The 26391-nt window shown below is 47.4% G+C and overlaps 10 protein-coding genes across 10 annotated transcripts; 4 read left to right on the top strand and 6 right to left on the bottom strand.

The window, feature by feature from the left end:
• Positions 1–160: 160 nt before the first annotated feature.
• On the bottom strand, positions 161–2876 carry I303_103076 (uncharacterized protein; the record flags this gene model as incomplete). Its single annotated transcript, XM_018406421.1, has 4 exons — positions 161–289; positions 381–641; positions 747–2531; positions 2622–2876. The coding sequence occupies 4 exons, from the start codon at positions 2874–2876 to the stop codon at positions 161–163; spliced, it is 2430 nt and encodes an 809-aa protein (XP_018264915.1).
• Positions 2877–3991: 1115 nt separating this feature from the next.
• I303_103075 (uncharacterized protein) lies at positions 3992–4598 on the bottom strand (the record flags this gene model as incomplete). The annotated part of the gene is made up of 3 exons (XM_018406420.1): positions 3992–4143; positions 4312–4375; positions 4449–4598. The coding sequence occupies 3 exons, from the start codon at positions 4596–4598 to the stop codon at positions 3992–3994; spliced, it is 366 nt and encodes a 121-aa protein (XP_018264914.1).
• A 731-nt stretch (positions 4599–5329) lies between these two features.
• On the bottom strand, positions 5330–7014 carry I303_103074 (uncharacterized protein; the record flags this gene model as incomplete). The annotated part of the gene is made up of 6 exons (XM_065968688.1): positions 5330–5690; positions 5776–6038; positions 6154–6318; positions 6405–6575; positions 6652–6799; positions 6869–7014. 6 exons carry the CDS (start codon positions 7012–7014, stop codon positions 5330–5332), a joined length of 1254 nt encoding a protein of 417 aa, XP_065824760.1.
• Positions 7015–8938: 1924 nt separating this feature from the next.
• I303_103073 (uncharacterized protein) lies at positions 8939–11809 on the top strand (the record flags this gene model as incomplete). The annotated part of the gene is made up of 3 exons (XM_018406418.1): positions 8939–9523; positions 9631–9764; positions 9844–11809. 3 exons carry the CDS (start codon positions 8939–8941, stop codon positions 11807–11809), a joined length of 2685 nt encoding a protein of 894 aa, XP_018264912.1.
• A 666-nt stretch (positions 11810–12475) lies between these two features.
• I303_103072 (uncharacterized protein) lies at positions 12476–13331 on the bottom strand (the record flags this gene model as incomplete). The annotated part of the gene is made up of 5 exons (XM_018406417.1): positions 12476–12609; positions 12700–12732; positions 12803–12899; positions 13021–13170; positions 13269–13331. 5 exons carry the CDS (start codon positions 13329–13331, stop codon positions 12476–12478), a joined length of 477 nt encoding a protein of 158 aa, XP_018264911.1.
• A 536-nt stretch (positions 13332–13867) lies between these two features.
• On the top strand, positions 13868–16337 carry I303_103071 (uncharacterized protein; the record flags this gene model as incomplete). The annotated part of the gene is made up of 5 exons (XM_065968687.1): positions 13868–14186; positions 14274–14714; positions 14811–15685; positions 15754–15864; positions 15975–16337. 5 exons carry the CDS (start codon positions 13868–13870, stop codon positions 16335–16337), a joined length of 2109 nt encoding a protein of 702 aa, XP_065824759.1.
• Positions 16338–16881: 544 nt separating this feature from the next.
• Positions 16882–18414, bottom strand: I303_103070 (uncharacterized protein; the record flags this gene model as incomplete). Its single annotated transcript, XM_018406415.1, has 13 exons — positions 16882–16905; positions 16982–17044; positions 17153–17346; positions 17441–17522; positions 17580–17605; positions 17682–17697; positions 17756–17778; positions 17842–17852; positions 17918–17973; positions 18037–18072; positions 18131–18177; positions 18240–18278; positions 18372–18414. 13 exons carry the CDS (start codon positions 18412–18414, stop codon positions 16882–16884), a joined length of 660 nt encoding a protein of 219 aa, XP_018264909.1.
• Positions 18415–18860: 446 nt separating this feature from the next.
• On the top strand, positions 18861–20631 carry I303_103069 (uncharacterized protein; the record flags this gene model as incomplete). The annotated part of the gene is made up of 5 exons (XM_018406414.1): positions 18861–18998; positions 19086–19346; positions 19480–19959; positions 20098–20205; positions 20371–20631. 5 exons carry the CDS (start codon positions 18861–18863, stop codon positions 20629–20631), a joined length of 1248 nt encoding a protein of 415 aa, XP_018264908.1.
• A 385-nt stretch (positions 20632–21016) lies between these two features.
• I303_103068 (Grx4 family monothiol glutaredoxin) lies at positions 21017–23814 on the bottom strand (the record flags this gene model as incomplete). The annotated part of the gene is made up of 4 exons (XM_018406413.1): positions 21017–21147; positions 21341–21713; positions 23238–23312; positions 23635–23814. The coding sequence occupies 4 exons, from the start codon at positions 23812–23814 to the stop codon at positions 21017–21019; spliced, it is 759 nt and encodes a 252-aa protein (XP_018264907.1).
• A 464-nt stretch (positions 23815–24278) lies between these two features.
• I303_103067 (peptide chain release factor 1, archaeal and eukaryotic forms) lies at positions 24279–26265 on the top strand (the record flags this gene model as incomplete). The annotated part of the gene is made up of 10 exons (XM_018406412.1): positions 24279–24296; positions 24362–24379; positions 24433–24517; positions 24580–24658; positions 24738–24796; positions 24855–25044; positions 25119–25134; positions 25207–25536; positions 25650–25866; positions 25958–26265. 10 exons carry the CDS (start codon positions 24279–24281, stop codon positions 26263–26265), a joined length of 1320 nt encoding a protein of 439 aa, XP_018264906.1.
• Positions 26266–26391: the final 126 nt, after the last annotated feature.

Below are 26391 nucleotides of genomic sequence, written 5' to 3'. Positions count from 1 at the left end.
TGGTCATAGATGAAAGTCTTGATCATTCTACCGCTGAAAACCCAGAATGCATATTGGAAGACATATTAAGCAAGGATATGGAGATACAACTTAATAACACGTAGACTGGCATTGATACTCGAATGACTAGCCCATCTAATTGTGAGTCAACCCGGGGTGATCAGAGAGCAGTAGCAGTCAAACATAATCTGACGTATTTCTGGATTTCCTTCGATTCTTTGCTTTGGCCTTGCAACATGTCTGTGGTTACGCCGTACTGAATATCATGCTGCATATCCGTTGGGCAAGCCTATTCTCAAGTCCCAAGTCCGATCAAAAGCATCAGCACAGTATCTTACAGGCTGCATTCAATCGATTGTCAGGTCTGAAAGACGACTCACCTCAGTTTGATTGGGTCTGAAATCCAGCAAATCAGCTTTGATGCATTCATCAATCATGTCGTTCGGTCCATGGGCTTTACCGTCGCAAGCAACGACATGTTCACCTTTTTGACCGTAGGTGATTGTGGCTTGGCGGGGCTTGGTGATGGCTTTGTTGATTGCAGCTTCGACTTTGGCTTTCGCTGATGCGGACGGTGTAGGTAGGTGTAGAGCGGAAGTTAGGGGGAGATCGAGTTTTGAGGATTTTTGGTTCTCTTTGTTCTGTTCACGATACATCAATAATTAGTAATCAGTAATCAGTATGCGGTAAAGCATGTTCCGAACAATGTTGAGCTAGACCCGACAAGAGAAGGAGGAGGAACATACCACTTGGATTGAACCAGAGTGAAAGTGCGCATCGGCAATGGGAGTAGCTGACACGGAACCGGATTCTGACGCTATGGTACTAGTTGGACCCAAGAGACCGTTGGTGTACCCTATAAACAGTAGAGGACGACCTCCATGGTGCACATCGTTCGCAGCGCCACTAGCGCTCGCACTCGCGCTAGCGCTGGCAGCACCTTTGTGACTTGCTGATGCTGATGCTGACGCCGATGGTGAGTGGGAGTGAGAGGGAGCTGCGCTGCCGTGTAAAACTTGTTTTACTTTTTCGATGATCTTCCCAGTGCCCTTATGATCGTGATCAAGGTTATCCACCGTCTTGTCAGTCTTGTGTACCTCTTTATTGACTTGGTGTGGTACGGCGACCTTGACGTTGACATTATCGGAATTTGACGGTGAGCCAGTGACCGAGTTCGAGTCTTTCTCAGCTACTTTATCTGATTTTCCGGGGGTCTGAACGATCTTGGCATTCACATTCTCGTTGTTTGCAGTGACCAAACTACCAGTCGATTTCTGATGTTCGGCAGAAGGGATGACCTTATCAACGGCTTTATCCGCAGGCTTGACTACAGTCTTCTCGCCCGTCTTCTCCACCTTAGTAGCAGACTTGTTCAGATTCAGGTCTTTAGTATCGTCTTTAACATTCTTGCTGACGTCTATTTTGCCCGTATTGATACCGGTTGTATCCTTGACAGTCGATTTAGCATTTGACGTATTATCGTGGACGAGTTTCTCAGTGCGGTCTTTGGTCCCGTCGGTAGCATGAGGGTTGACTCGATGATCTTTGCCCTCTCCGCTGAACGCAGACAAATTCACTTTGTCGACCGTCTGATCCACTGCACCTTGGTTCACCGTCTTGTTGACTGTCGTATCGCCGGTCTTCTGTACGCCAGAAAGGGTGGACTCCGTGTTGACATGTACCACTTTATTCGCCAGCGGATCAACGTTCACGCCTTTCGCTAAGCCAGTCACGGTGTTTGGCAGCTTGCCGACGGTACCTGTGACTGCCTTGAGAGGCGTTGATTGTATGTCGTGGACTACTGGTGCAGCTACGCCGCCTACTGTCTTCTCAGCGGAGACCACTGTGCCTCCGTTGGTACCTAGCGGACCGTTGTGCAAGTCTGTCAGACCGCCCTTGGTGCTGGAATTGAGCAGATCAGACTTGACGCCGGGCGAATGGACTGGCAAGGCACCAGAGCCAGAGCCCAGGGGTTTGGTGACTTGCCCCACTACGCCGGTGACGGGGTTGCCCTTTGCATTTGTCAGAGAAGATACTTCGGATTCTAAGGCAGGAAGAAGATCCTTCTCAACAAGTTTGGTGATCTTGCCAACAGTCTTTCCCAGACCACCCGCTGCGGACCCCACAGGCTTGGTGACCACTCCAACAGGACTGTAATTGTTGATATTACTGTTAACATTGCTGTTGATGTTGTTGTTGATATTGTTATTCACGTTGTTGTTCAGACCACCAACAAGGCTAGACAGCAAGTCACGGGATAAGAGGTTTTTCTCGAGAGGCGAGAGGATCCCATCGACGGTATTGCCTACTTGACCAACTACGCCTGCATTGGGGTGATTGAGCTGTTGTCCGACATTCCCGGTATCCTCCTTGACCGGTTTCAGGGCGCTACCAAGCTTATCGGTTTTCGTAATTGTGTTCGGATTAAGGATTTTGGAGGGGTTCAACTGCGGGGAACCGTTGTTTTTGGTTTTACCCATTTTCAGACCGTTCTTGATGCCAACGGCATTCAGATGATCGGCAGTAGGTAGCTGACGCAAATTTGTTCGGTCAGCCCTTGATTCTTCTTCTGATGGGTACGGGTCGGACAGCTATGGATAGAGACAGAGATGACGACTCACGCCTACAGCACCGGCGAGGGACTTGGTGATCTGGAGCGGATCGCCTCTGGCATGATGACCATGTTTGCCGCCTTTAGGCATTTTCACATCCGCCTTGACCGCAGCATCGACAATATGGTCATGTCTGTCGTGTCCTTTGCCGCCCATATCAATCAAGGAGTCCATTCCGTTGTTCTTGTGGGGCAGCGGTGCTGCAAAGGAAGTACTGGCAGTAGCCAGTACAGCAAGGATAGCGAAAGAGGTAGAAGTCTTCATGTTGATCTATTGTGTTTTTGGTTTTCTCTTCGATTGGTCTTGTTTTATGTGTGTATAGTACGTGTAGTGTGATGAGTCTGTAAAGAGCGTGATTCGTATAGTGAGCGTGGGTGGTCGTTACGGGTCGTTAGTTGAGTCGTTACTGTAGAGGTCGTTAGTATGCTTGGTGATCCAGTGAGGGGATGAAGAAGGGTTATGACATATTTGATCCAGTTGTCATCCTTATATATCTCCTCGGCATATGTGAGGAACGCTGAGCGATCCTATCAGGAACATACATGCTCAGACTCAATATGCGCGCCCCGGTCTAGCTGAGATTACCATTGTATCAGTGCTTCCAGGATCATTCCTTATCACTGTATGAGCCTAGGCTGGATGAGACAGCGCTCCAATCGATTTCTTGTATGACCGGCTTGACCAGCCCCTCTGAGTTGTCATTTCCATACCTCGTGCTTTTCCACACTACGATTTCGATTTCTCGGGGTCGACGTGCATCGTATAACAGGAGGAGGGATAGTCCTACGCACCGATGTTGGTATCTAGCATGTAGGATAACTTATGCAGATTGTGAGCACACAAACGCTCTGATTGTGCCTGATCACGTCAGTTACGCGCGTTGTGCCACTTTGATCGGGACTATTCTCAATTTCGCGCCGCCAACCCGGTTATTCACCGCTCGTTCCGAAACCCACCCTTCTAGTCCTTATGCTAGGGTTAGAGCTTCTGACAGTGAGGAGAAATCCGAGTCGAAGCAATTGCTGATTGCAAAAAACAATCCTAACGTTGTATTGCGTCGCAAGACCGGTACACAATTTCTGGAAACATTGAATCATCGAATTCAAAGATAACATCAATCTTTTTGGCTTTTTCAGAGGACCTTTAAGCGGCAGCTGCGACGTCTGAGATGGTGCGAACGATATCGCGATTATTCACGACCATTGCTAAACCACCCTCTCTCAATCATCTTAAAGACACGCATTGCGAGTTAGGTGCACAAGAACGAATATAGGATAATAATTGCATAATCATTGTCATCATTCACATCGTTAAAGTCTTTCGCATCTACGCAAAAGGCGAGAAGAAGTATCTCGCTACGGACCGTACATCATGGTGAATCACATAATCCTGGCGGCGAGCTTCTCGTCCGAGTCGAGTGGATCAAGCTCATGATTGGCGTATAAGCCAGACTCTCGAACTGCTCGTTTAGCATCGGCGGCAGCGTGCTTTTGGGCGGACTTGATGAACTTGACCTTTTCACTCTCAGAGGCTGAAAGGCATGAGGGATTAGTCAGCGAAGGCGCACGGTAAAAAGCATAAGAAGTGGACATTGCAGAGAGAACAAGTGGAAGTACGACGAGGCGATGATCATGTTTCTTGGATGATGAGACGGTCCCAGATGACTATAATCGTATTGACATCAGAGACTTGGACTCACTGAACGGAAGTCGCTTCTCCTCTACTAACTTGACCACTCTACCTTCGGCAAGGCCAACGATGATCTACAAGCAAAAAAGATTAGCCATCTGTAGCAAACTGATGGCATGATGACCAAACGAGTAAATTTCGACTTACTCTCTTAGATTCTTTGTGGGTGACTTTCCCATCGATACCCCTGGAGTGAGCTTCGTTGTTTTCGAAAGCCTTGAAAGCCTCGTATGCGGCGGCGGCTCCGACTGTCTCGGATGTGAAGTGACCTTTTCGCTCGAGGGGGGTTATCGGCATTGACAGCTAAGAATTCTGCTCGTTGTTTGGCGAGAGGGTGGGAAGAGTGGTGCGCGGAGATCTTGGCCTTGAGCTCTGTAGTGATGATAGCCATACATCATCAGCTGACCATCAAGGTGTCGGACGAAACGAAACAAATAAGGGGACTTGCTTTCGAACATTGTTTTTGTCTTTTGTTGTTGAGTGGGAGTCGGAGGTCGAAGTGTTCGTTTGCCCGATACGATATTACTTGAATGTGATGTTTGCAATTGGATTCGTTTGTGAGTTGAGGTGGCAAGTGATCAACACATAATGGCCATTGCGTCCTTTATATATCCCATCATCAGCTCGTAGCCAATGACCAACATGGAGTGACGTCAACTCCAAGCAATCAATCAGTAATCCCCTTCACATTCAGCTCATTCAACGTTTCTCGACAAATGAATCCTTTCAGAGTGTTGTCAAGAAGACGCAATCCCCAGCCAGATCAATCATCCAATTATGACGCAACATACATTGATCGTGATGGTACCTTTGACATTCCTTATTGTTCTTCGCCCCATCAACACGCATCATTCAGACGTCATACACGGTCCGTGCGTGGGTAAAGATGTGAAGATGTGCTCGTGCGTTGTGTAGATTGCGACAGGCACGAGATGATCTCTCGGATGGGACGAAATTTGAGGGATTGTTGATAAGCATACATACATACATACAACAAGCAGATACAGAAATGGTTCAAGCCCCAATTATCAGTCAATCTTGGTGACGACATCCACATGCACGTTTACATCAATACTTGGGTTCCTGCTTTTGCCCGAGCGACAAGTCTGGATTTCGGATTTATCACTTATCTCGTTATCATGCTGAGACTTGACCTGCGAGGTGACGAGATTATGCGGATTCAACTTTACTGAGTCGTGAGGAGGTACTTCTATTTGTGACCGCGACTGTCTGGATCTAGGTGGATTAACGGACGACCTCCTCCGAGTCCTCGATATCATCTTCATAGTTGTCGTCGTCGAACTCGACCTGTCTATTTCAAATTCTGGCAAACTTGATATCTCCTTCGATGAGCCAGTAGATATGAATCGCTTAATGATGGGATTGATTCTGTAAAAACAGACGCAAAGTGTCCTTTAGCTTTCGGCTCGATATTCGACCCCCGATATTGACGATTGAAGGATGTTGTACTTACATATCGGAAGAAGTCAACGTCATCCACCTAGGCAAATCATCAAGAACTATCCTCTTCGCCTGGGCCTCGGTCCCGTATCTTTCCTGATGTAATCCGTTCGTCTCTTCTAGCATCTTCGCCCACTGATCGTCGTTCTCCTCCCATCCTTCATTCGTGCCCTGGATGATCAAGATTGGGGGTTTCATCTCTACGGCCTCTTCTAACGATAGTAGCTGTTTTCGTGAGAAAGCTAGTGATATCAAAATTGGCACTGTCTTGTCCCCCTATACAACAGGCACGAATATAAGGTAAATTAGCCGTTGCAGTCTACCATAACATCGAGTAGACGATGTTTCCCCAAGAGTCAGGTGGGACCGGATGGCGAATGCTGCGACTCACATTCAGGGCCCCACTTATCAGCCGGGATCTTATCAACTGAATATACTCCTCTTCCAAACTCTTGATCACCTTGCTGGAGTGGGAGGTGGCGTTGTAGTCGAATATGACCGATGTTATCGCGTCTAACGGTTCTGGATCGTTGTTCTTTACAGCGTTGATCAAGATCTGAGGAAGTACATCAGTATGGGTGTCAAATTGCATATCGACTTGACGTGATGTATAACAGAGTTGAGATATGGCTGCAAACTCACATGCATACACTCGCTGAAAGTCAGACTCCAATTCGAAGCTTCCTCCAGGGCCGGAGGTGCACACATCAGGAGAGTCCGAGTCATCTCTGGATACTTGGATGCGAAGTGCATGGCAGGACAACATCCCATCGTTGAGCCGACAACGTGTACTGAAGGTACTCCCAGCATCACCTTTTTGTCTCAGCCATTTTCATCAGCTTGGAAAGGGTCTCGCAGTATATCACAAACATAGGGAACGACAGCTTACCAGAGCATCTTTGACGAGTCGAGCGAGATATACCCAAGTGACAGGCTCAGCCGACATCTCTTCTACTATGGTAGATCCATGAGCAGGTGCATCGAATGCTATGAGGTTGTAATGTTCGTTCAATGCCGGATCGTCGAATTGTGGATAACTATATATATGGGTTCTGCATTGTCAATGCGTTTCCAAAGGATGCTGACATGACTGGGTTCGGACTTACAAGTAGAAAGAGTCGACCCAGTATGGGTGGAAATAGAGGATGGTCTCATACTCTGTATCTATGTTGGTAGCTCCTTCCTCTAGCGAAGGGGCCGAAACTCTGTAGCAGAGATCGAAAGGCGTGTTGGGAATCTCGATGCGCGGCATGGTATGCGAAGATTCCCAGGGAAGTCACAGGTGTCTAAGACCAACGATCTCGCTTGCTATCCGCTACTCGATGAGTCCCGGCTGTCGGTATAGGTGACGATTATACTTGGCGAGGTATACACAGCTGGGCCAAAGTAAGAGTTCGGATCATCTGGGATCCCAATCCTGGTGAGGAGACAAAAAGACATCAAGATCCTAGTGTGCGAACGATCTTCCTACTGACGCGGGAGCTGAAGCTGTCACATTATCGAGACGATCATGTGGGCTCATGCGCTTCTTGACGTTGTATCAATTTGTGAGACCGTCAAATGCGCCACTTATGTGTGGATCAGATGTGCGATGAAGCTGCATGCAAGAGCTGGAGCCCAAGTGTGGGATACTCAGGAAGATTAAGAAGTAACGTAATGCACCTGGCTGGATGCCGAATCCAGTAAAGCTTGCTCGTGTTAAGGGTATCTGGGCGATCAGGAACACTTCGTCGGTTACCTCATGTCATCATCGATTGAATTTAAACGGCTTTCCCCTGCCGAGAAAGCCAACCAAAGCACTAACGCGCGTAGTCTCGAGGAGGACGACCGGAAGCCACTGGCAGAGAAGCACGTTGAAAAGAATAAGCAAAAGAACAGGAGAGATTTCTCATGCTCATGAGTCTTTTGGGGATGATAAGTCAGTGGAATCCAATTGACGATATGGTGAAAAGCCGACTTTAGCAAACAGAGGGACGATATTTAGAACGCATACAGCAAACCCACTTAAACCTGTCTGTCTAAACAGCTGGACTCATGTTATATCTGCCACGCATACACTTTGATACTTGCCGACGATGCATGTATTGTCTTAGCAGGTCTCACAGACTGAATGCAAGTTTTAACGCCGAGACATCCACCGACTGACTACGCCGTTCCCTGAGAGATGTGGCGGCCTCACCGACGATTGAATCAGCAAACTCAAGCTACTTCGATGCACTTCGCCGCTATCATCGAGAGACATGAATCAAATAGACGATTCGTTTTGTCATTTCTACGCTTCTACACTAGACCAACGTTCGTGGAGTCGTCATCGAAGACTGATCCACTCATGAGCTGATGGACAGACAGTATTGTACCTTTTGCAAATCAGATTCCGAGTCGACTGAGACAAAGCACAGCACGATTCAATAGATTGACAAGAATCCTGTATCTTCCCCCTTTCAACAATACATTATTGGACGCCTCAAAACATTTGGCTTGGCATACTACTGACGCACATTTTGTTGACTTATCTTTGCCCTTGCCGCTTGCCGCCAATAAGCTGGGTATATTGGATCTTCGATGCTCGTGGAAGCCGCCTTCGATTGTCGGGTTTCAGTGGCATGATGAAACGTCAAGACATACGTCCGATCAGTCAGGTCAAGAGTCGCCTTTGCCTGAATAATCGTGATCCATGAAGTGTCTCACACAGGTCAATCCATTGCTATTCATTCAGTAGGTTGTGCTGTCTTTGAGCCCGATAGTAGTGCAATGTCCAATTCAGAGCGTTTCCATCTCCCATAAAGCAGCGTCAAGGTAAGTTAGTGGTCATGGAATATAGGACGTGCAATATAACTTTTTAGCAGAATTGAGATCCCAACCAAGAAGCAAGTCCCCCTTCTCCTCTTCACTTGCCTCTATCCTCTGCCCTCTTCATTCCTTCCTCTTCGGTAGTAACCTTATTCCCTTGACCAGCCAGCCCAAATCGAACATACCCTTTGGGACGACATTCGGATTCACAGTCTCTCTTTCTCACAGTCTTTACTTGGTTGAGTGTGTTTTGTCCTTTGTGTGCTTCACAACCATCTTCAACTCGACATATGCTCTTTGACCATCCTACCAGCTAGCTCACATCGTTCTCAGAAGCAGAAGCGGCATCAGTATTTGTAGCAGCCTGCCAATTCAATCGCCGTATCATGCCGGCCATGATTGTCCGTCCACCGGTTGGACCTTCCATGCCTGTCGGGACGGCAATGGGCATCACGATACCGCCATACTCCCAGACCCATTCGCAGTATTCCGATGAGTACGAGACCAAAAGCATACCGATCTCAGTCTCACGCTCGTCTTCTCAATCGCAATCCCCGCCGGACGGAGCCGACGAGTTATGGTGCGACCAAGACGAGTTATTGGCTTTACCGAAGTACGATGAGCTCCTCGAGTCCACTGCGGACCCATTGTTCCCCTCGCCACACAAATTCAATCTAATGGTGCAGGATTATCTGAAAAACCTCTCCCCCAAGAAAAGGGAGAAAGCGCTGTTGACGCAGAAGATGTATGATGCGGTACTGAGTGTCTTGCAAGATCCGAAGGATACGTCAACTAAGACTGCTCAATTCCGGTTTTGGGCCAAGAAGATGTTCCAGCTTACGTCGTTCGGAGGCGAGAAGATCGTTTGCCACGATCACAAGCCCGTAGCGGTCAAAGAACAGATATACGAGGTCCTGTGCCATTGCCATGGTCAAGCCGGACACGGAGGAAGAGATAAGACCAGTGCTCAAGTGAGTCAAGTCGAAGTCAGAGTCAAAGTCAAAAGCCAAGACGAGTGATGGATAGAGTTTCGCTGTTAAAGAGAGCTAATCATGTGAGGTGATACCAACGAACACAGGTGCGAAGATATTATTCGTGGATACCGAAGGAGATCATAGCCCGCTTCGTGAGAGATTGCCCGTTCTGCCAATCAAGACGGACACAATCGTCAGCTGGATTCAGCAATATGTCCGAATCTCAAGCTTTCTTGATGTAAGTTTCGTCGAAGTCAGCCGTAACATCCCAGAGAAGCGAGAGCATTTGACTGACTGACGAGTGTGATTGTATTTAGCTCCTTGCAGACGTCCGACACACAATTAGCGAACAAACGACCGGTGACTCTCGCCCAAGCTCGTGCGAACGCAGCTGCACTAGGCCACAAGCCGCACAGACGACCTTCGATACGTACGGTCGACTCGTATCGGTCCAGACGTGGCTCAGCAGTGTCGGACGATGGATATATACATTATGCGGTCTCAGATGACCCTTCAGCTATGTCCATGCCCATGCCTACATCGATGGACATGGGCGAGTCTGCTATCGACATGTCAGCATACGACGAGACCAGTAACATCCATCCTTATATCGAGGGTCTGTATGTTACAGAGTCAGCTTCAGCGTCCATGTCGTACGAATTTCCAGGTCAAGGTCATCATCATTATCATCATCAGCAACAACAACTACAGTCAGAGGAAAATGGGGGATCGACGAGTGGACCGAAGTACAGTGGATCAAATGGTTTAAGTCAGCCGCCGATGCCAAGAAGAGCCAGTTCGTATCATGAGCAATCGACGACTTACTTGGACGTCAAACCACCTTGTGATATAAACTCAAACACGATGATTCGCCGTAATTCAGAATCCAACCTCCCGCAATTCCCAAACGCCCATCCATCCCATTCCTACTCCCACGTGGGATATTCCAATCCATCTTCAGCTAATCCAGAGCTCATGGGTGGGAACCAATTCTTGTCCGTTCCCGATCCCAGTTTCGGAGGAGTTTACGGTAGTTTGTCACGAACGACGTCTTCTTCCAGCTTGAACTCCCTCAATAACGAAGATGTCCTATCAATATCCGATATGAGTATGGGTGTGGACATGGGCATGGGGTATTTCAGCCAACGATTCCAAATGGATCCAGCCTCCATGACATCTTCTTCCGCAGAGGGGAATATGCTGTACACCGAGGCAGGGACAATCAACGTCGATACGAAGATTGACCAATGGAGAGAAAGCAATCAGATATATCCGATATCAGGAAGCACTACTCCCTTAGAAGGGAATTTCACTTTCCCCCTCCCATTCAATATGGGGTCCAACCTGGAAGTGAACTTCTTCCCGGATCAAACGGATTACTCGTCAATATCGGCACCTCCCAGTACATACATGCTACCTGTTCCCGAATTCAACTTTTCGACGCTCGATCCGACGGACGAACCTCTTCATTTACCCGATCAACTGTATAGCAGCACCAGCACCAACATCAACGGCATCCCTTCGGCAACGATACCACACATACCATCCTCGACATCATCGTCGGCATCAGCGGGGATGCTTGAAGTCGCAGAAGCCGACCAAGCTGCTATGGACGCGGTAGCTGCTGTTCAGCGGATGTTCGATCAAAACAATATCTTCGCGCTGGGTGAAGCTGCCGGTATGTCGCAAGATCAGATCCTCGAGATCCACGATACAGATCCGGATCTCCTCAAAACCTTGGGTTCGCCAACGAGCGGTAATGGGAACGGTAATGGGATGCCAATGGTCATGGTTGAGCATCAGATTAGCCCGAGATCGTCGGAACGAATCAATGCGGAATTCGAAGCTATAAGTATACTAGCTTTAGCTACCCAAGCAAGTTCCGATAACCTATCTTCAGCTGTCGGTGTGACTCAGGCTCAAGCTCAAGGGGACCAGCCCGTGTCAATGACGCCTTATCAAGTCAGTGAAGAAAGTTTGAAACACATGGAATTCGTCTTATCGCAAGCTGTTGAAGATGTCTCCAATCCCCTTCCCATTCCTGCTGTTAACCCCTTATCTTTACCTTTACCTCCGCCAACCGTGATTATCGAGCAGCCTGCAGAAGGGGAAGACGCACTCAACCCTATTTTCCTTTTCGGAAATACGGATGCCGCTCTCCCCTCTTTTCCACAGATCATGGTGCAAGAACCTAAATGTAACATTGATATGGGATTGGGTCAGCAAGAAATAGATTTCAGCCAGTGTCAGTGGTCGGACTTTGGGCTATCATCGATAACCTAGACTGAAGCAGTAATTCGTCCCGGCGATTGAATGCCGGCTTCTGCCTTCTGGCTCCTGCAAAACAATGGAAGACAATCTAGTCAATTTTTATGTAGCGACAAGACGGATAGATATACACAGAGAATGATATAGATGACCATCACGCACCGGAAGATACCCGAGGATATTAACGTATATATGTATTTTGTCGACGGATGAATATTACCAATATGACCGATACTGGAAGGATGGATGGATGGATGTCTCGAGTCTCGAAGTTGATGCCGGACTGTACAGCAGTTATTGCAATTATGAATCTGGCTAAACCGGCTTAGAACCCAGTCGAGTAGCAGCATCCTAGCAATGGTTGTCAACCGGTCGCGGACTGACCATTCTACCATTGATCAGTGATGGTGTCATTAGCGTGTCTCGTCATAGGCGAATCAGTCGGAATCAAGTCAACGTCTGATCCGGGGTTTACCTTCCACATCCCACACGTCACGCGCGGAATACCGGCTGGCATGATACGATTGGCGGGGATGTCGCAGGCTGTCTGCATAACGGATGACAAGCCTAGAAAGTTGATTCTGTATTTGTGCCCTGTGATGTGGGGTCTCTCTGACCTCAACTCCTTCCTTGGCGGCCTTCTGCCCGTCAATCATAATAATCTGTTGTAGTCTGATCCGGCTATTGCGGTCCTCCTCCTCTCCCTCCTCGCGGTCCTCCTCGTCCTCCTCTTCCGCCCGGACCACCTCTCCCGCCTCCTCCTGGTCCGCCTCCTCGCCCTGGCGGTCCTCCACGACCCGGCTGACCACCTCGACCTAACGCATTCAAGTATCACATCAGCTATATGTGACTCATGATTGCATCAAACAGTGTGGAGGTGTCAGACAAAAAGATACATGACTGACCTCCCCGATTATTCGATTGGTTACCTCGTCCTCCTAAGAATATCACAGAAAGTCAGCTTGTGCAGGACCATGACGAGCGAGAAGGATAGATGCATAAGCTCACCTCGATTACCTCCTCGTTGTCTATTTGCCGATCGTTGTTTCTCCTGTTCTTCCATTGCCGTATCTAAGATCGAGTCCGCTATACGGAAGTATTTTATCTGGATCATGCGAAGGACATCAGTTGACGTTCTTGGTGGAAAATATATACACCTCTAGGATTCTGAGAGTCGGGACACATGGATGCAGGTTCGATGGATATGTTTGTTGTGGTGAACCCACAATGTTACCCTTTATGAACATCTCCTTCATCTTCCAGAACCTCTCTCCATCCGCTGACGTTTGATACACTTCCCTCAGCGTGACATTCATGAAGTTATCGCATTCCACTAGATGTCCATTGAAGGTCACTCCATTCTTCAGTTCGACCAGCTACATAAGCAACGCGATGAAAGACTCAGTCAGCACTTGTCATACCTCTTTGCACTCGGGGGATCTTTGTAAGTGGTATGAGGATGAAAGAGACCTACCATCGGTTTGCCTTGAGCGGCATTGAGCAGTGATAACGGCAGCTGAGCGACAAATGTTAGCATGTATCCAAAGGGGCGGAGCTGCTTGGAATTTGCCTCACCATGATCTCGTTCGGCTCCTTACTAGCGTGCTGCAGTAGATCGAAGTAGCTGATGAGCTTAGAAAGTTATTGATGTTCGAGATAGAGTTCCGGTTGTAGCTCTCGACAATCGTCACAGATTAAAGGAGGGAGCAAATACATTCTTCGCCTGATCAGTCGATCAGTCAATAAACCGGTCGATAGGCTCATTTATTTTCAGAGATAATATGCATCGTATGCATTGTTACACTTAGACATACAACCTTGATCCCATTAGCAGCCCCTCGTATACGCTGCAGCCCTTTGAGCCGACTTTGGAGAAGAGATACTGGGACACTCAGCAAAAACAGAGCGATCCAAACGAACGATTCAGCGGGTCGCGTGCAGTGTAAAGGATCTTTAGACGCGTCTGATTTTGAGAATTGGATTCGACATCATCGAGAGATTCATCATCATTTACAGCTTTCTTCGAGACTCGAGATCTAGTGGGATCGTCGAATCAGTCCTGATGCGGCGGTCATGACGACGATACCTTCCCACCTGTCTTCCGTGGGACCTTCACCGTCGAGGAATCCCTTCGCTCGGCCCAAATTAGGCGGAACGTCAAGTTGCTCGTTCACAAGGAAGACACTCTTACCTTCGATACTGAGTCCCGATAAGTCGACCTCAACCGACTCAGCTTCAGCTTCGAGCGATAATCTAGTCACGCCTTTGAGTAAGAGCAAGGATGTCTTGCTAGGTGGTGCTGGTGCGATACATACGCCGAGAAGTCGAACGGCGTGGAGGTTGTTATGGAGAGGCGGTTTGGAAATCGGCAACGAGGGATTCAGGCTGGATGGTATGTTCATATTCCTTGATTTCAATGACAATAGAATGATGGTGCATCGAGTTGGCTGCTGAGGGATCCCCGATGCATCATCGATAGGTATAACGTTCTTCGCATTACTATCATTCAGCCCTGCCACCCCTTCCACTGCTGCTACCAAGGAGATCAACCCATTTGACGTCCCGATTCAAAGCACACCCGGGATCCGAAGCGCACTTGGCGCATCCACGCCGGGAGGGAGTTCAGCAGGTCCTCAGTCCCCCTTCCCTCTCACCAACGGCGATACCGATCTCTGCTTATCGCTTGAATCAATGCGTGGTAGAAAGTACTTGCAGGTGAGAGGAACGATTGATCTGCCGCCTGACGAAGTTCTGGAAGGCGAATCGGACGAAAATGGAAATACTATCCACATGTCGATATCTCCCCAGGCGCCTCTGCTGGCCGCATATTTTACGGGTCTACTATGTAGGAACGAGAAGCTGAATCAGAATGGAAGGACGTTGAGTGCGATCTTGATTGGACTAGGCGACGAAGGAGTCGGTGGGTAATTTTTCGTGATCGATTTCTTCTTGACTACAAAAGACAGTTTGCCGAGGTGTGCTGATATATCCGTGTATGTGATGCGATGTATGGTAGACCCATCAAGCAACTCGACCATCCTGGTGTACGGGCAAAGACAAGAACAAGTAATCTCAAGCATAGCGCAAAATCAAGGTCAAGGTCAAGGTCAAGCGACATTGAAATTATGCGTAGGCAGGCGAAAACTTCTTCTTCCACAGACAAATGCTACAAATGCAAGTAAGGTCAAACCTGGAGAACCTCTGCCTCGAGCACCTCTGTTCTTCCCTGCCAAGGCTCCTAAGAAACCATTACCGCTTTTCCCCTCTCGATCATTCTCCCGGACATCCTCAGTCTCTTCGTCAATCTACCAACATCCTCAACCACAGGCGCATTCTCAAGCTCCGTCCCATCCGTCACATCCGCAACAACATCCGCATTCCCATTCTCAGCATGATCATCAACGTATTCGCTCTTCATCTTCATCTTCTCAATTGGATCTTATGAGTCGCATCGAGAAACGAGCGAGAGAATCGGATCCGCCCGAAGGAGATTTCGACAAAAGACGAAAAGTAGGGAACAATGCTTTGGAACCGTCTAGGCCGCTTAACGCGAAGTCGGAGAGAGTGCTGTCACACTCGACTTCGCATGAGGAGGTCAACAAGCGAGCTGGGGTCGGTATTAAGGATGCGAGGGGGAAAGAGAAGGAGGACGAAGCCGAAGAACAAGAAGAAGAAGAGGAAGAGGAAGACATTTTCGGACACAGGGGAAAATCAATTACACCTGTTCCATCACTGATGAGCCGGACCAAGTCAAAGGAAAGTACAGGAGAACTCACCACTTCCGAAAAGGCTCTATCGGATGTGGATATTGCGAATGGCGAGGGAGGAGGGACAAGCAGCTCGAGGAATAAACGGGTCAGAGTACCGCAACAGGTACTGGATAACAAAGCTGTAAGTGCTCTCGGAGTATTGGTACCCCAATATGGTTTTACTGGCCACTGATCATTGCGTCGCGACAGGCAATACGGAAGCAGACTTTGGTATTACTTGAACAACGCAGTATACCGCGCACGCATGAACTGTTCAAGGATGTTTTCGGGATGACTACTAAGGGAACATATTTTGCATTTGTGAGTTCAGTTCATCTTTATCGACCCTTATCGTCGGTTTCAGAAAGAGCATGCTATCGACGAGAAAGGTTCAATTGACGTGGACGCTGACTGTGGCCTGGGGTTTCTAGAGAGACCGACTACATCTTGATCTGATCCCCAAGGACGTGGTTCATCGGATCATCAATGTTCACCTGGATATGTATTTACCTCAGCGCGTGGAACCTCAAGAAATGCTTCTTGCGATAGACAACGGTCACTCAAATACAACCACAAATCAAGAAGCAGAGATGGACCCTATAGCGAATGCGGATGCGGGCAAGGAATCTACGAGCACGCCGGCTCCGTCGTTGGAGGTGGGCGCGATGGTGAGGCAAGGGATAAATTACAATTATGAGCACGAGCATGAGGGAGAGTATGAACATGAGCATGTGCAGGAGTATGAAAGCAGGATCAAGTTGGATTCCGTTATTGAAGAGGAGGACGAAAATTGATTGTTCTCATCATTGCCATCACCTGCGTCGTCATGACTGCCATGACTGTCATCATCATCACAATCGTGTATCTATCAAACTTGACTCAAGTAAAACAACTACTGCATTTTGCGTGAGTTGTAAATCAACTCAAGTTCAAAAACGGTGCCAAGCCAGGTCGTTGTATCACCTCAATGTATTGTACTAGCTCTCACAGCCTTGTGCTTCACTATCGATATACTCATCTACTGTTATGCTCTGTAGCTATATCTCTGGTTTTGGGCCACGCCGTTGAAAGGGACCATGAAATGAGAATCGCATGAATGGATGACATATTTGATTTGATGGATGCTACATGATTTCCAAGACTATCAAATACCTGTCTACTTTTCTACTAAAATCGTGATTGATCGACCAGTAGGACTTGGATAGTCCAAGAGAGTCTGATCCGCGTGAAATCCAACACACACTGGACAGACAAAGAAACGTTTACCAATCCTACCAATTCATATGCCCTTCCTAAAGCTGAACGACATCTTGTGATGTCTTCACTGGTCATTCTCGCTTATTTCAGCAGTTCTTCGAGGACCTGTCAAACAATCAGTATTAGTCGAATCTCAGATCAGGTTGAGATGTTACGAATACGTGAGGGGATGCGGGCTTACGGCATTATACGATTGCGGATTGACGTTGTTCCCCCGGTAATTCAGTTTCTTCAATATAGTTATCTGTTTCAATGACTCAGCATCGGCATCTTCGACTTTGCGTGACGGCGGATGTCTCTCAGAGTCTTTGTGGCAGTGCGGAGGCAATATAGGGATGAAGAAGGTACTTACCACTTGTTCCCTTGAGAAGCCCATATCCGTGAACCCAATAACGTTCTCCTCCGACAATCCCGCCAACTCAGCATCTGTAGCTACTTTTCCAGGCTCGTTCTTCTTCTTGTGTGCCGGCGCTTGTGCGTATGCTTGAGCCCAGTGTTTCGCCGTGGCGTTGAATGAATTCCGATCTGCTAGGTAGTGCTTTGCGACTGGATGATGATAACAACGGAGTTAGCGGATCACACTCGGGCTGCCTCTAGTCCATCGATGATCGAGCTGCGTAACATCGAAACTTTCACATACCCTCGGCGTCTTGAGGATCATTCGGTACCGGTTCGCATAGCAAGGATTGAAGAGAGATCAAGGTGGATTTGAGGGTGAGTACCTAGTCATGACAATGTCAGCTGAGCGTGGCGGCCAGCACGGGATCAGTTGCACTCACTGGCGACCAAGCGTCTTTCAGGATGTCTGCGTTATTCGTTGTATCAGCTCAACCGAATTGACTGTCTCTGTCTGGATACTCAGCGAGGTGAATGTTACATACCAAGACAAATGGCTCCCTGATTTAGATAAAGGTCAGCTACAACGAGTATCTTCCTGATGTATGGGCAGACTCACACTGGCAGATGAAACGTTCGGATCTGATGAATGAGGGGTGTTTAGCTATTTTCGTCGGAGATGCGTGCGCTCGACCGGCAACTTACGATATACTTTCCTGTAATACTCAAGCCAATTAGCAAATCAGGACTCCTTCGGACAAACAAAGGAATATCGACATACGTTATGAACTTCATTTTGACAGGTTGGAAGGGGTATGCATCCGGAATGACTATATCCTATTGCGAAGTCCGGAAAGAATTAGCTCGAGCTCAGCTGTGCGGTCGTGGGAGACAGCTTACCACTTCATAGTATCCTCCTTCGTAAGGCGTATCAGGCTGTGCTCCATACAGTCAGCTGGTAACACCAAACGTGTCATCATGACAGCTGACTTACTGGTCCTGGAAAGGCTCCGACGAGGTGAAACGGTGATTCATCAATCACTATTGGCGAGTCAGCAGGACATTCCATCTTGAGCGAGATGGGGAAGGAAGCTTTGACTCACTATCGATTGAGATATTGCTCGTCTTGTCCTTTGCACAATCTGCAGCCGAAGATGAATCAGAATGGACCCCAGACTGCCGTTTCCTGAGCTGCGAAGAAGAAGTTGAGGTTTATAGGAGCATGCTCAACTCACCTCGGATCTCCTTCTGCACACGACGTAACCTAGCGTCCGACATGATGTCCGGTTTCCTTCGATATGAGTGAACCTTCAGTGATGTGGAGCAGATGGACAGGACTTCTGAGATATTGGATGAGACTAATTCTGTGGCGATGGGGTCCAATGTTCAATATATCAGTATGTGAATGAGGACGAAGTGAAGAAGAAAGCTTCAGTTGAGATGGAGGAAAGTATATATAGGCGACCTCGAACAGTCCTCCCCCACACTTAGTCTACTCCTAACGCTGATGATGATCGGACTTGACCCGCGTTATTACGTCAGCATAAGTGTGTGATCGCACGGACCTAGCCTGCCAGCTGCCCTACATCCGACATTTCAACTTTTTTGGGTCATCCCGAAAGCACCATTATCATTCATAGTCCGAAAGATCAGCATACAAGATTATACCATAGGCCATAGAGCACAGAGTACGAACATCAAACTACCAAGAAGAGGACACGAAGATGGACGAAGAAGCTCTGATGAATGTCCACGACGAGGACGTCACATCTCAAGCCGGACCATCGACTATTCCAGCTGTCACAGCTAATGACCGACCAGAAGGGATGAGTAAGAATGCTATGAAACGAGCTGCTAAGCAGGTGAGTCTCATAATCTTACTTGAGCTTCAATGCGACTCGTGAATCTCACTGTCGGTGCTCATTGTGCTATTATTGATGTCGGTACAGGCCCGTATGGAAGAGCTCAAACCTCTGAAACGAGCAGCAGAGAAAGCCCGTCGGCGCGAACGACAATCGGCCTTATCGAAGGGATACGCCGAGGGAACGCTCACCGAAGAGGACAAGGCGATATACGAGAAGCGTAAACAGCTGGAAAGGGACCGCAAGGCGTCTAAGCGCAAGTTCGACAATGGCACGCTGAATGACGGGGAAAGCTGGAGTGGAGGTGTGGTTCTGGATTTGGGATTTGATGATCTGATGAATGAGCAGGTGAGTGAGATTATCAACTTATATACTGGCTCTCGAGTGGAGATCTCACCGTCTGATGAGCTCCTCCAAGCAATCACCAGAGTCAGAAGGAAACAATCAGGAAATATACTGACGGGATGGAATGGATGTACAGGAAATCAGCTCGATGACTTCCCAAATCGCCTATTGTTATTCCTCCAATCGAACTGTCACCAAACCCATCAAATCGATTATACATACGAGTTTCTCGCCCAGTGCTTCACCTAGATTATGGACCAAGATGAGCGATCGGAATTGGCACAGATGGAGTCGGAGTGTATGGTGGCATCAAGGCGTGAAGGAACTCAGCGCCGCATTGTCATCGTCATCGCCATCTGACATTACATTTTCGTCAAATCCAATGGAGCCGCTAGACGCAGGGCACAGCATTGGAGACCGAGCAGGAGAAGGAGAAGAGAAGAAAGAAGGGATCAATTTGGAGAATTACTTAACAGGACCGAAGCTCCCAGAAGGATTAAAAAGTGGAACTCATAAATTAGTATATCTCAGTGCGGATGCGGAAGAGGAGTTGACTACTCTGAGTGAAGATGAGGTTTATGTGATTGGAGGTATAGTAGATAGGAATAGATATAAGGTGCGTCGATGAGGTTATTCACATTTCGTGTTTCCCCTAAAATTTTAGACGCAAGTCCTTCTGTGGGAGAGACGAAGTTCCCATTTCGATGTGTCCAGTCGAAATGAAGCTGAAGCTGACGCTATGGGTGATCTGCAGAATTTATGCCAAAACAAAGCTGAACTCCTGGGCATACGCACCGCCAGACTCCCAATAGGCCAATTCATCGATAATCTACCCACTCGAAAGGTATTGACCGTTAATCAGGTGAGTGATCCATCGCCCTCCTACAGGTCATCAAAATTGTGTAGCCTTATGGCAAGGATACAGCACTTCATGTCTTCACATCTTTCCAACCTTGACCTCCTCACCCAAAGGAAAGACAACGGGCTATGGTATCGATGCTGATGCTCATGCTAATCCGCATCATAGGTATTCGATATCCTCTTGCAATACATACAGCAAAACGACTGGCGAAAAGCATTCGAAACTGTCATTCCACAACGGAAATACCATGAGTCGAAAAAGGCTAAACATGCTCATAATGCGCAATTGCAGCAGCAGCAGCAGCAAACCGGTAGTAGTGGTATCCAGGCAGATGTGCCTTGTCAGGCGAGCGATAATGAGGATCCCGTAGACGTAGATACAGGACTAGATAGTGCAGAAATAATTGTGCAAAATGAACGAACATAGCTGAATCAACGGATGACATAGGTAATTCAGATAGATCATCTTAAAACAAAGTGTAATATACAGTATATCATCTCACAGAATAATATAGCATAGCATTCATGCCCACCGTAATCGATGAATAATGAATGAATAGAAAAATCAGTCTTTTGTGTGGGTAGATCCTGTACATCTCAAGGACTCGATTCAGCTATGGCTAGGATAAGTTCATATCATACCACTCTATGTACACCAAAACCAAGGTTGATGATTAATGATTATCCTGTTCTTATTACGAAATAAGGTATGTTGACATCGCGTTGTGGAGCCTAAGCAGCGCCACCATTGAATTCACGACAGCGCTCGAATATCGACGACGATTATTCGCGTAATGTAATGGATGTACTTCCTACTTCTCCTCAGCTACATCTTCTTCATCTTCACCATTCAATACTTCCTGGAATTCTCCCGACTCGATCATCTCCCTCAGAATATCTAATCCACCTATGAGTTCACCACGCACGATGATCTGCGGAAAAGCTAATAATACAGCAAAAGTATCGAGTCAGCATTCAAGGCTGTCAAATCGACACACCTCCAAGTCAAGAGGAGACCCGAAGAGTGCATCATATTGATGAACATCATGATGATGATCGCGAATAAAACGAGACGAACAAGCGAATTTCCGATTCAAGCAAAGAAAGAAAGGAAAAAATCAATCTCCTACACTCACTCGGCCAATCATTCACTTTCTTCAAAGTCTGCCTCACATCCTCATCGCTGAAAATATCGAACCAGGCAAATTCGACGCCTTGCTCGCGTAATAATCCTACCGTCTGTCTTGAGAATCCACATTTGGGTGAAGTCGGGTTCCCCTTCATGAATAAAACCACTTTATGCTTGTTCATCAGTTCATGACATCGAGCGACGATCTCTTCTTCCGTTCGTTGTTTCGGTTCTGAAGGCGGTGCTTGAGGTTGAGCTTTCGAAGTGGCTAATCCACCTGTTGCTGCTGATGAAGAGGATGTAGATCCTGAATGTTGGGAGAGAAGTGATTGTAAGAGGGAGATATCTGATCCTGAGTGTCTAGCTAATAAGGTATGACCCTATAATCACAAACACCACAAGTATTACGAAGGAAGGTCACAAGTATCGTACAGTGTAAACAAGGTATGATCGATTGTTACAATACAATGCAACGCGCATGTATTAGCAAATGACGGAATGGATAAGAGACCATAGTCCATTGACAATGTGTTATACGCGAGGAGAATGTAGTGGCGAAGGAACGCGTGAAATGGGATGTTCGTCCCCGCGAGATTGAGAAGCGGAATCGCATTGTACGTCGTTGACATCGACAACATAGTCATTGTTATCGTGTTCGAGTCCGGTTTCGATTCCGACAGCCAGAATGGATCCGCGACGAGCGCCCAAGTTAGAAGTCCGACGTCGAGGTGAAGGCGACAATCCGGTCAATCCACCCCCATAGCCGGGTTTTGAAAGGCGAGGCGAAGGCGAGAGGTTGACAAAGGGTGACGCAATTGGATGTTGAATTCCAATATCGGGGTTTGGCGCAGGTGGCAAAACCAGCAGTTGCGACGGATCGTAAATTGGTGGAGAAGGCGGGATAGAATGAAGGTAATCCAGTTTGTCCAAGGGCGAGGGCATATGGGGTTTACGGATTATTGATGAGTTTGGCGTAGCGATGCCAGCGGAGGAGAAGGAAGAATTGGGAGAAGCGTATTGAGGAGAAGCGATTTTGACGTGAGCAGGAGATGAATTGGGTGCACGACCAGTGAATGGTCGTTTAGGTGGAGAGTCCAGTCCGGGCATTGACGAAGCGGACGAGACAGGTGTGCGAAGGACCCAGCCGTTGTCGGTCGAGACGGACGAGGTTTGAGAACCGGCAGGCGAGTTAGAGAGGAATTGAAGAGGCGTTCGGGGAGTGAATCGAGAAGGAGCGGGAGGTAGAAGGGATTTACCAGGAGTGCGAGGTTTAGGTGTATCCATAGGCGTAGTAGGCGAAGTAGGAGATTGAGGCGGTTGTTCCGTTGGCGTCATTGTCGTTGCAGTACAGTGCGAGAATTCGAGACGATGGAAGTATGAGAATGAAGACAATAGATCACTATATCAGCAATGTTCTAGTGTTTGGTGTGTATCAATCGCCCTCAAGAAGGGACTGAGAAATCAGTAAGCAAAGACCAGCATGAAATGGTTTGCCACCGACAGGCTATCCCGAACAGCATTTATAGTAGTAAATTTGGGTGTAGCGAGCCAAGCCTAAGCAAGGCGTAGAATACCCTTTCCCTTGAAAGAGCAGTTGCAATGTAGTCACTGCAGACGAAGGAGAGGATGAAAGGATAGGTATATACAACAGTGTCGAGGCACTTTACGCGAGACGTATCAAGAAGGGGCGTTGTCCAAGGGAAGGGGTTTGTATTGGTTGACCGCGGTCTTTCCGATGTTGGAAAACAAGAATGAAAAGAGTGGACCTATTTTTCGTGTTGGAAGGTGCATTACAAATGACAAGACAGAGCACGAATGAAGGGATTCCCGATGAGAGGAAGGCCGCAATATTGCAGAATAGCAGATGGATTTAGGCGAAATTCGAAGAGGGAGACTCGACTCACACGTAAGAGAAGGAATGAAGGTACGGCTTCTATGTCGAACGATTCTGAGATATCTGATAACTCTTCTGCTTCAATCTATTTCATCCAATAAGATCGGATTCGCACAGAAATCGAATAGTATATAGCGAACATCGGTACCAGAGTATCATGGAGTAGTTCGAGATTGAGGCATTTGATTGATTTGATTTTAGGCGATATTCGAGGTAATACCAAAGTTTTTCCAGTTTGGTACGATTTTTGATGATGACATTGGATTGGAAGACGGAGAACAGCGAGATTAGATGAAATGAACAGTTCATCAGCTTTGCATATTCCAGTTTCACCAAACGGCGAGAAGACCATCCGCTTCAAGACCACGGTGCTAGGTCCCACAATGATTGTGAGAAAGCAGACTCACGTTGAGGAATAAGACTTTGGGAAACTTCTTTGACTCTTCCTCTATTTGCTTGTTGAACGCTTGACAAGGCTCAGCCCATGGTGCCCAGAAGTTCAAGCATGATACCCTGTTGAGATCCTCTGAAAGGAGGGTCTTGAAGTGCTCAGGCGAGGTGACTGTCGCTAGATTGCTTGTCGACATTTCGAGTATAGGTGGGAGGACCTTATTTCTGCTCTGCTCTGAGGGTCTCGATGGCCAAGTCGATGAGGTGTATGTACTAATGAACGATCGCCCGAAGCTGAATGAATCTGAATCTGACGCTCTTTATCTGATAAAAGTGAGAATGAAGATGCTTTCTAAGCATTCGACTTTGCTCATTACGCCATAACCCAATGATCCTTAAATGAATGTCCCATATAACCAACTTTTTTCCCTAAACCCCGGATCCGCCACTTAACCATGCAAAAAAGTGAAACCCTCCCAAGGCTCATTGTCATTCACCATCATCAGTGACAGTGACAAAGTGCGCGGCCGTCTATTTGTACATTTGTTATCCGTGACCAGACTCAAGAGTCATCTGGACACTATCAAAAGCCCAACAAAAGGCATACAATTCATCAGAACTATCCTATCACCTAGAAACTTAGAGAGAGAATCCAGACACAATGTCGAGCGAACAAGAGGTCAGCCAGTAGTGTCAAATGCAGCATGAAAGGGAAAAATAGCTAATGCCATATATCGGATGTAGACTGATCAAGCTATCGAAGTGAGCTTTGGAGAGCGTCCTGAAAGCACGCGACGTTGCTGACAATGATGTAGATATGGAGGCATAGGAAGCTGCTTACCATGCTTGCCAATGCTCGAGGTGCAGGTACTTCATGTATCACTCTAATCTTACCGCCAAGTAGGTTCAACTTCCTTTCATCCGCTTTTTGTAGTCGCTGACTGACAGCGAACCATCCTAAGGATCCCAAATTTCGCAAGCATCTGGAATGTTGACTACTGAATACGGTACCGCGTCAAATATCAAGTCTCGTGTGAACAGGTTAGTGCTGGTCGCACGACTATTCCATCAGCCATTCACCGTCGGCCGATGCTAAATTTGTTCACTTGCGATCCATTAGGTTATCAGTGCTGTCAGCCATCACATCCACTCAACAGAAGCTGAAACTGTACAATCGAGGTCAGCTATTTGGTTATCTGCGACGTTTGGATATCAGCTAATATCGGATGATTTGCAGTGCCCGACAATGGATTGTGTGTATTTGTAGGAACAGTATTGAACGATGAAGGAAAGGAGAAGAAGATTTCTTTCGCCTTGGAACCCTTCAAACCCATCAATACTTCGCTGTATATGTGTGATAGTAGATTCCACGTCGAGGCATTAGAAGAGTTGTTGGAGAACGACTCTAAATGGGGTTTCATCATCATGTGAGTTCCCCCTGACTTTTGAGTACAGACTGCCAGTGAGGAAGATCAGCTGATTTGAATGTATTGGTATACAGTGATGGTAATGGTGCTGTAAGTTACGGTCGTTAGCTTCATATCGCAGATTGTCCGGTTGTAGCTGATCTATTGTGAACCCGACAATAGCTTTTTGGTACATTATCAGGAAACACCCGAGACGTAGTACACAAATTCACTGTAGATCTACCTAAGAAGCACGGTCGAGGAGGTCAATCCGCTCTGCGTTTCTCGCGTTTGAGAGAAGAAGCCCGTCGAAACTACGTTAGAAAGGTAGCTGAATTGGCAGTTCAGCATTTCATCACTGCCGATAAAGTCAATGTAGCCGGTTTAGTCTTGGCTGGTTCGGCGGAACTGAAGACTGATTTAAGTGGAAGTGATCTTTTCGATCCTCGATTATTGGCCAAAGTAGTCAAGATTGTTGATGTTTCTTACGGTGGAGAAAATGGTTTCAACCAAGTGAGTCATCTGTCTCCCCTTTCTCCTTTTCTCCTCTTAGAGGTCGTGCAACATGCGGGTCCGGACAAGTCGAGATTGTACATGCTGATCAAATGACGCGATGTCGCTATTAGGCTATCGAACTTGCTGCCGACTCTTTGGCAAACGTTAAATTCGTGCAAGAGAAGAAACTGATCCAGAAATACTTTGACGAGATCGCCCTCGATACTGGAAAATACTGCTTCGGTATCGTCGATACTCTCAAGGCTCTGGACATGGGTGCTGTGGAGACTTTGATCGTTTGGGAACAATTGGATGTTCAGAGAAACACTCTCAGGAACGCTGCTGGGGGTAAGTCGGAATTCCGATCTGCAACATTCCCTTTCCGAGTTTCCTCAAAACAATGAATGGGCGCAGAGCTGACATCTATACTGTATTGTAGAGGAAGTCATCGTGTTCTCTTCGCCGAGCGATAAAGACCGAGAGAAGTTCATCGATAAATCCACTGGAACGGAGATGGAATCGGCTGCTGAAGCTCAACCTCTGCTCGAATGGTTCGCTGAGAAATACAAGGAGTTCGGTGCTACCCTTGAATTCGTCACCAACAAATCGCAAGAAGGTTCCCAGTTCGTGAAGGGTTTCGGTGGAATCGGAGGGATCTTAAGATACAAGGTTGATTTCACCGAATTGGGTGATTTGGAGGATGACGATGATGAGTTCTACGGATCTGATGATGACAGTGGTGAGTGAAAAATGCTCACCTTCGTCTTAATCCTGACCATAGAATTCCGTCAGTTTTGAAGTAAAGATACTAATCAGTGTTGCTCGACTTTGCTTAGACATCTAACGGTGTTCACGGGACGTACATGTCCCACT

Source organism: Kwoniella dejecticola, chromosome 3, assembly GCF_000512565.2.
Source record: "Kwoniella dejecticola CBS 10117 chromosome 3, complete sequence".
Classification (NCBI taxonomy): domain Eukaryota; kingdom Fungi; phylum Basidiomycota; class Tremellomycetes; order Tremellales; family Cryptococcaceae; genus Kwoniella; species Kwoniella dejecticola.
The sequence above is the reverse complement of the archived record's forward strand: the minus strand, read 5'-3'. Positions and strand labels throughout refer to the sequence as shown.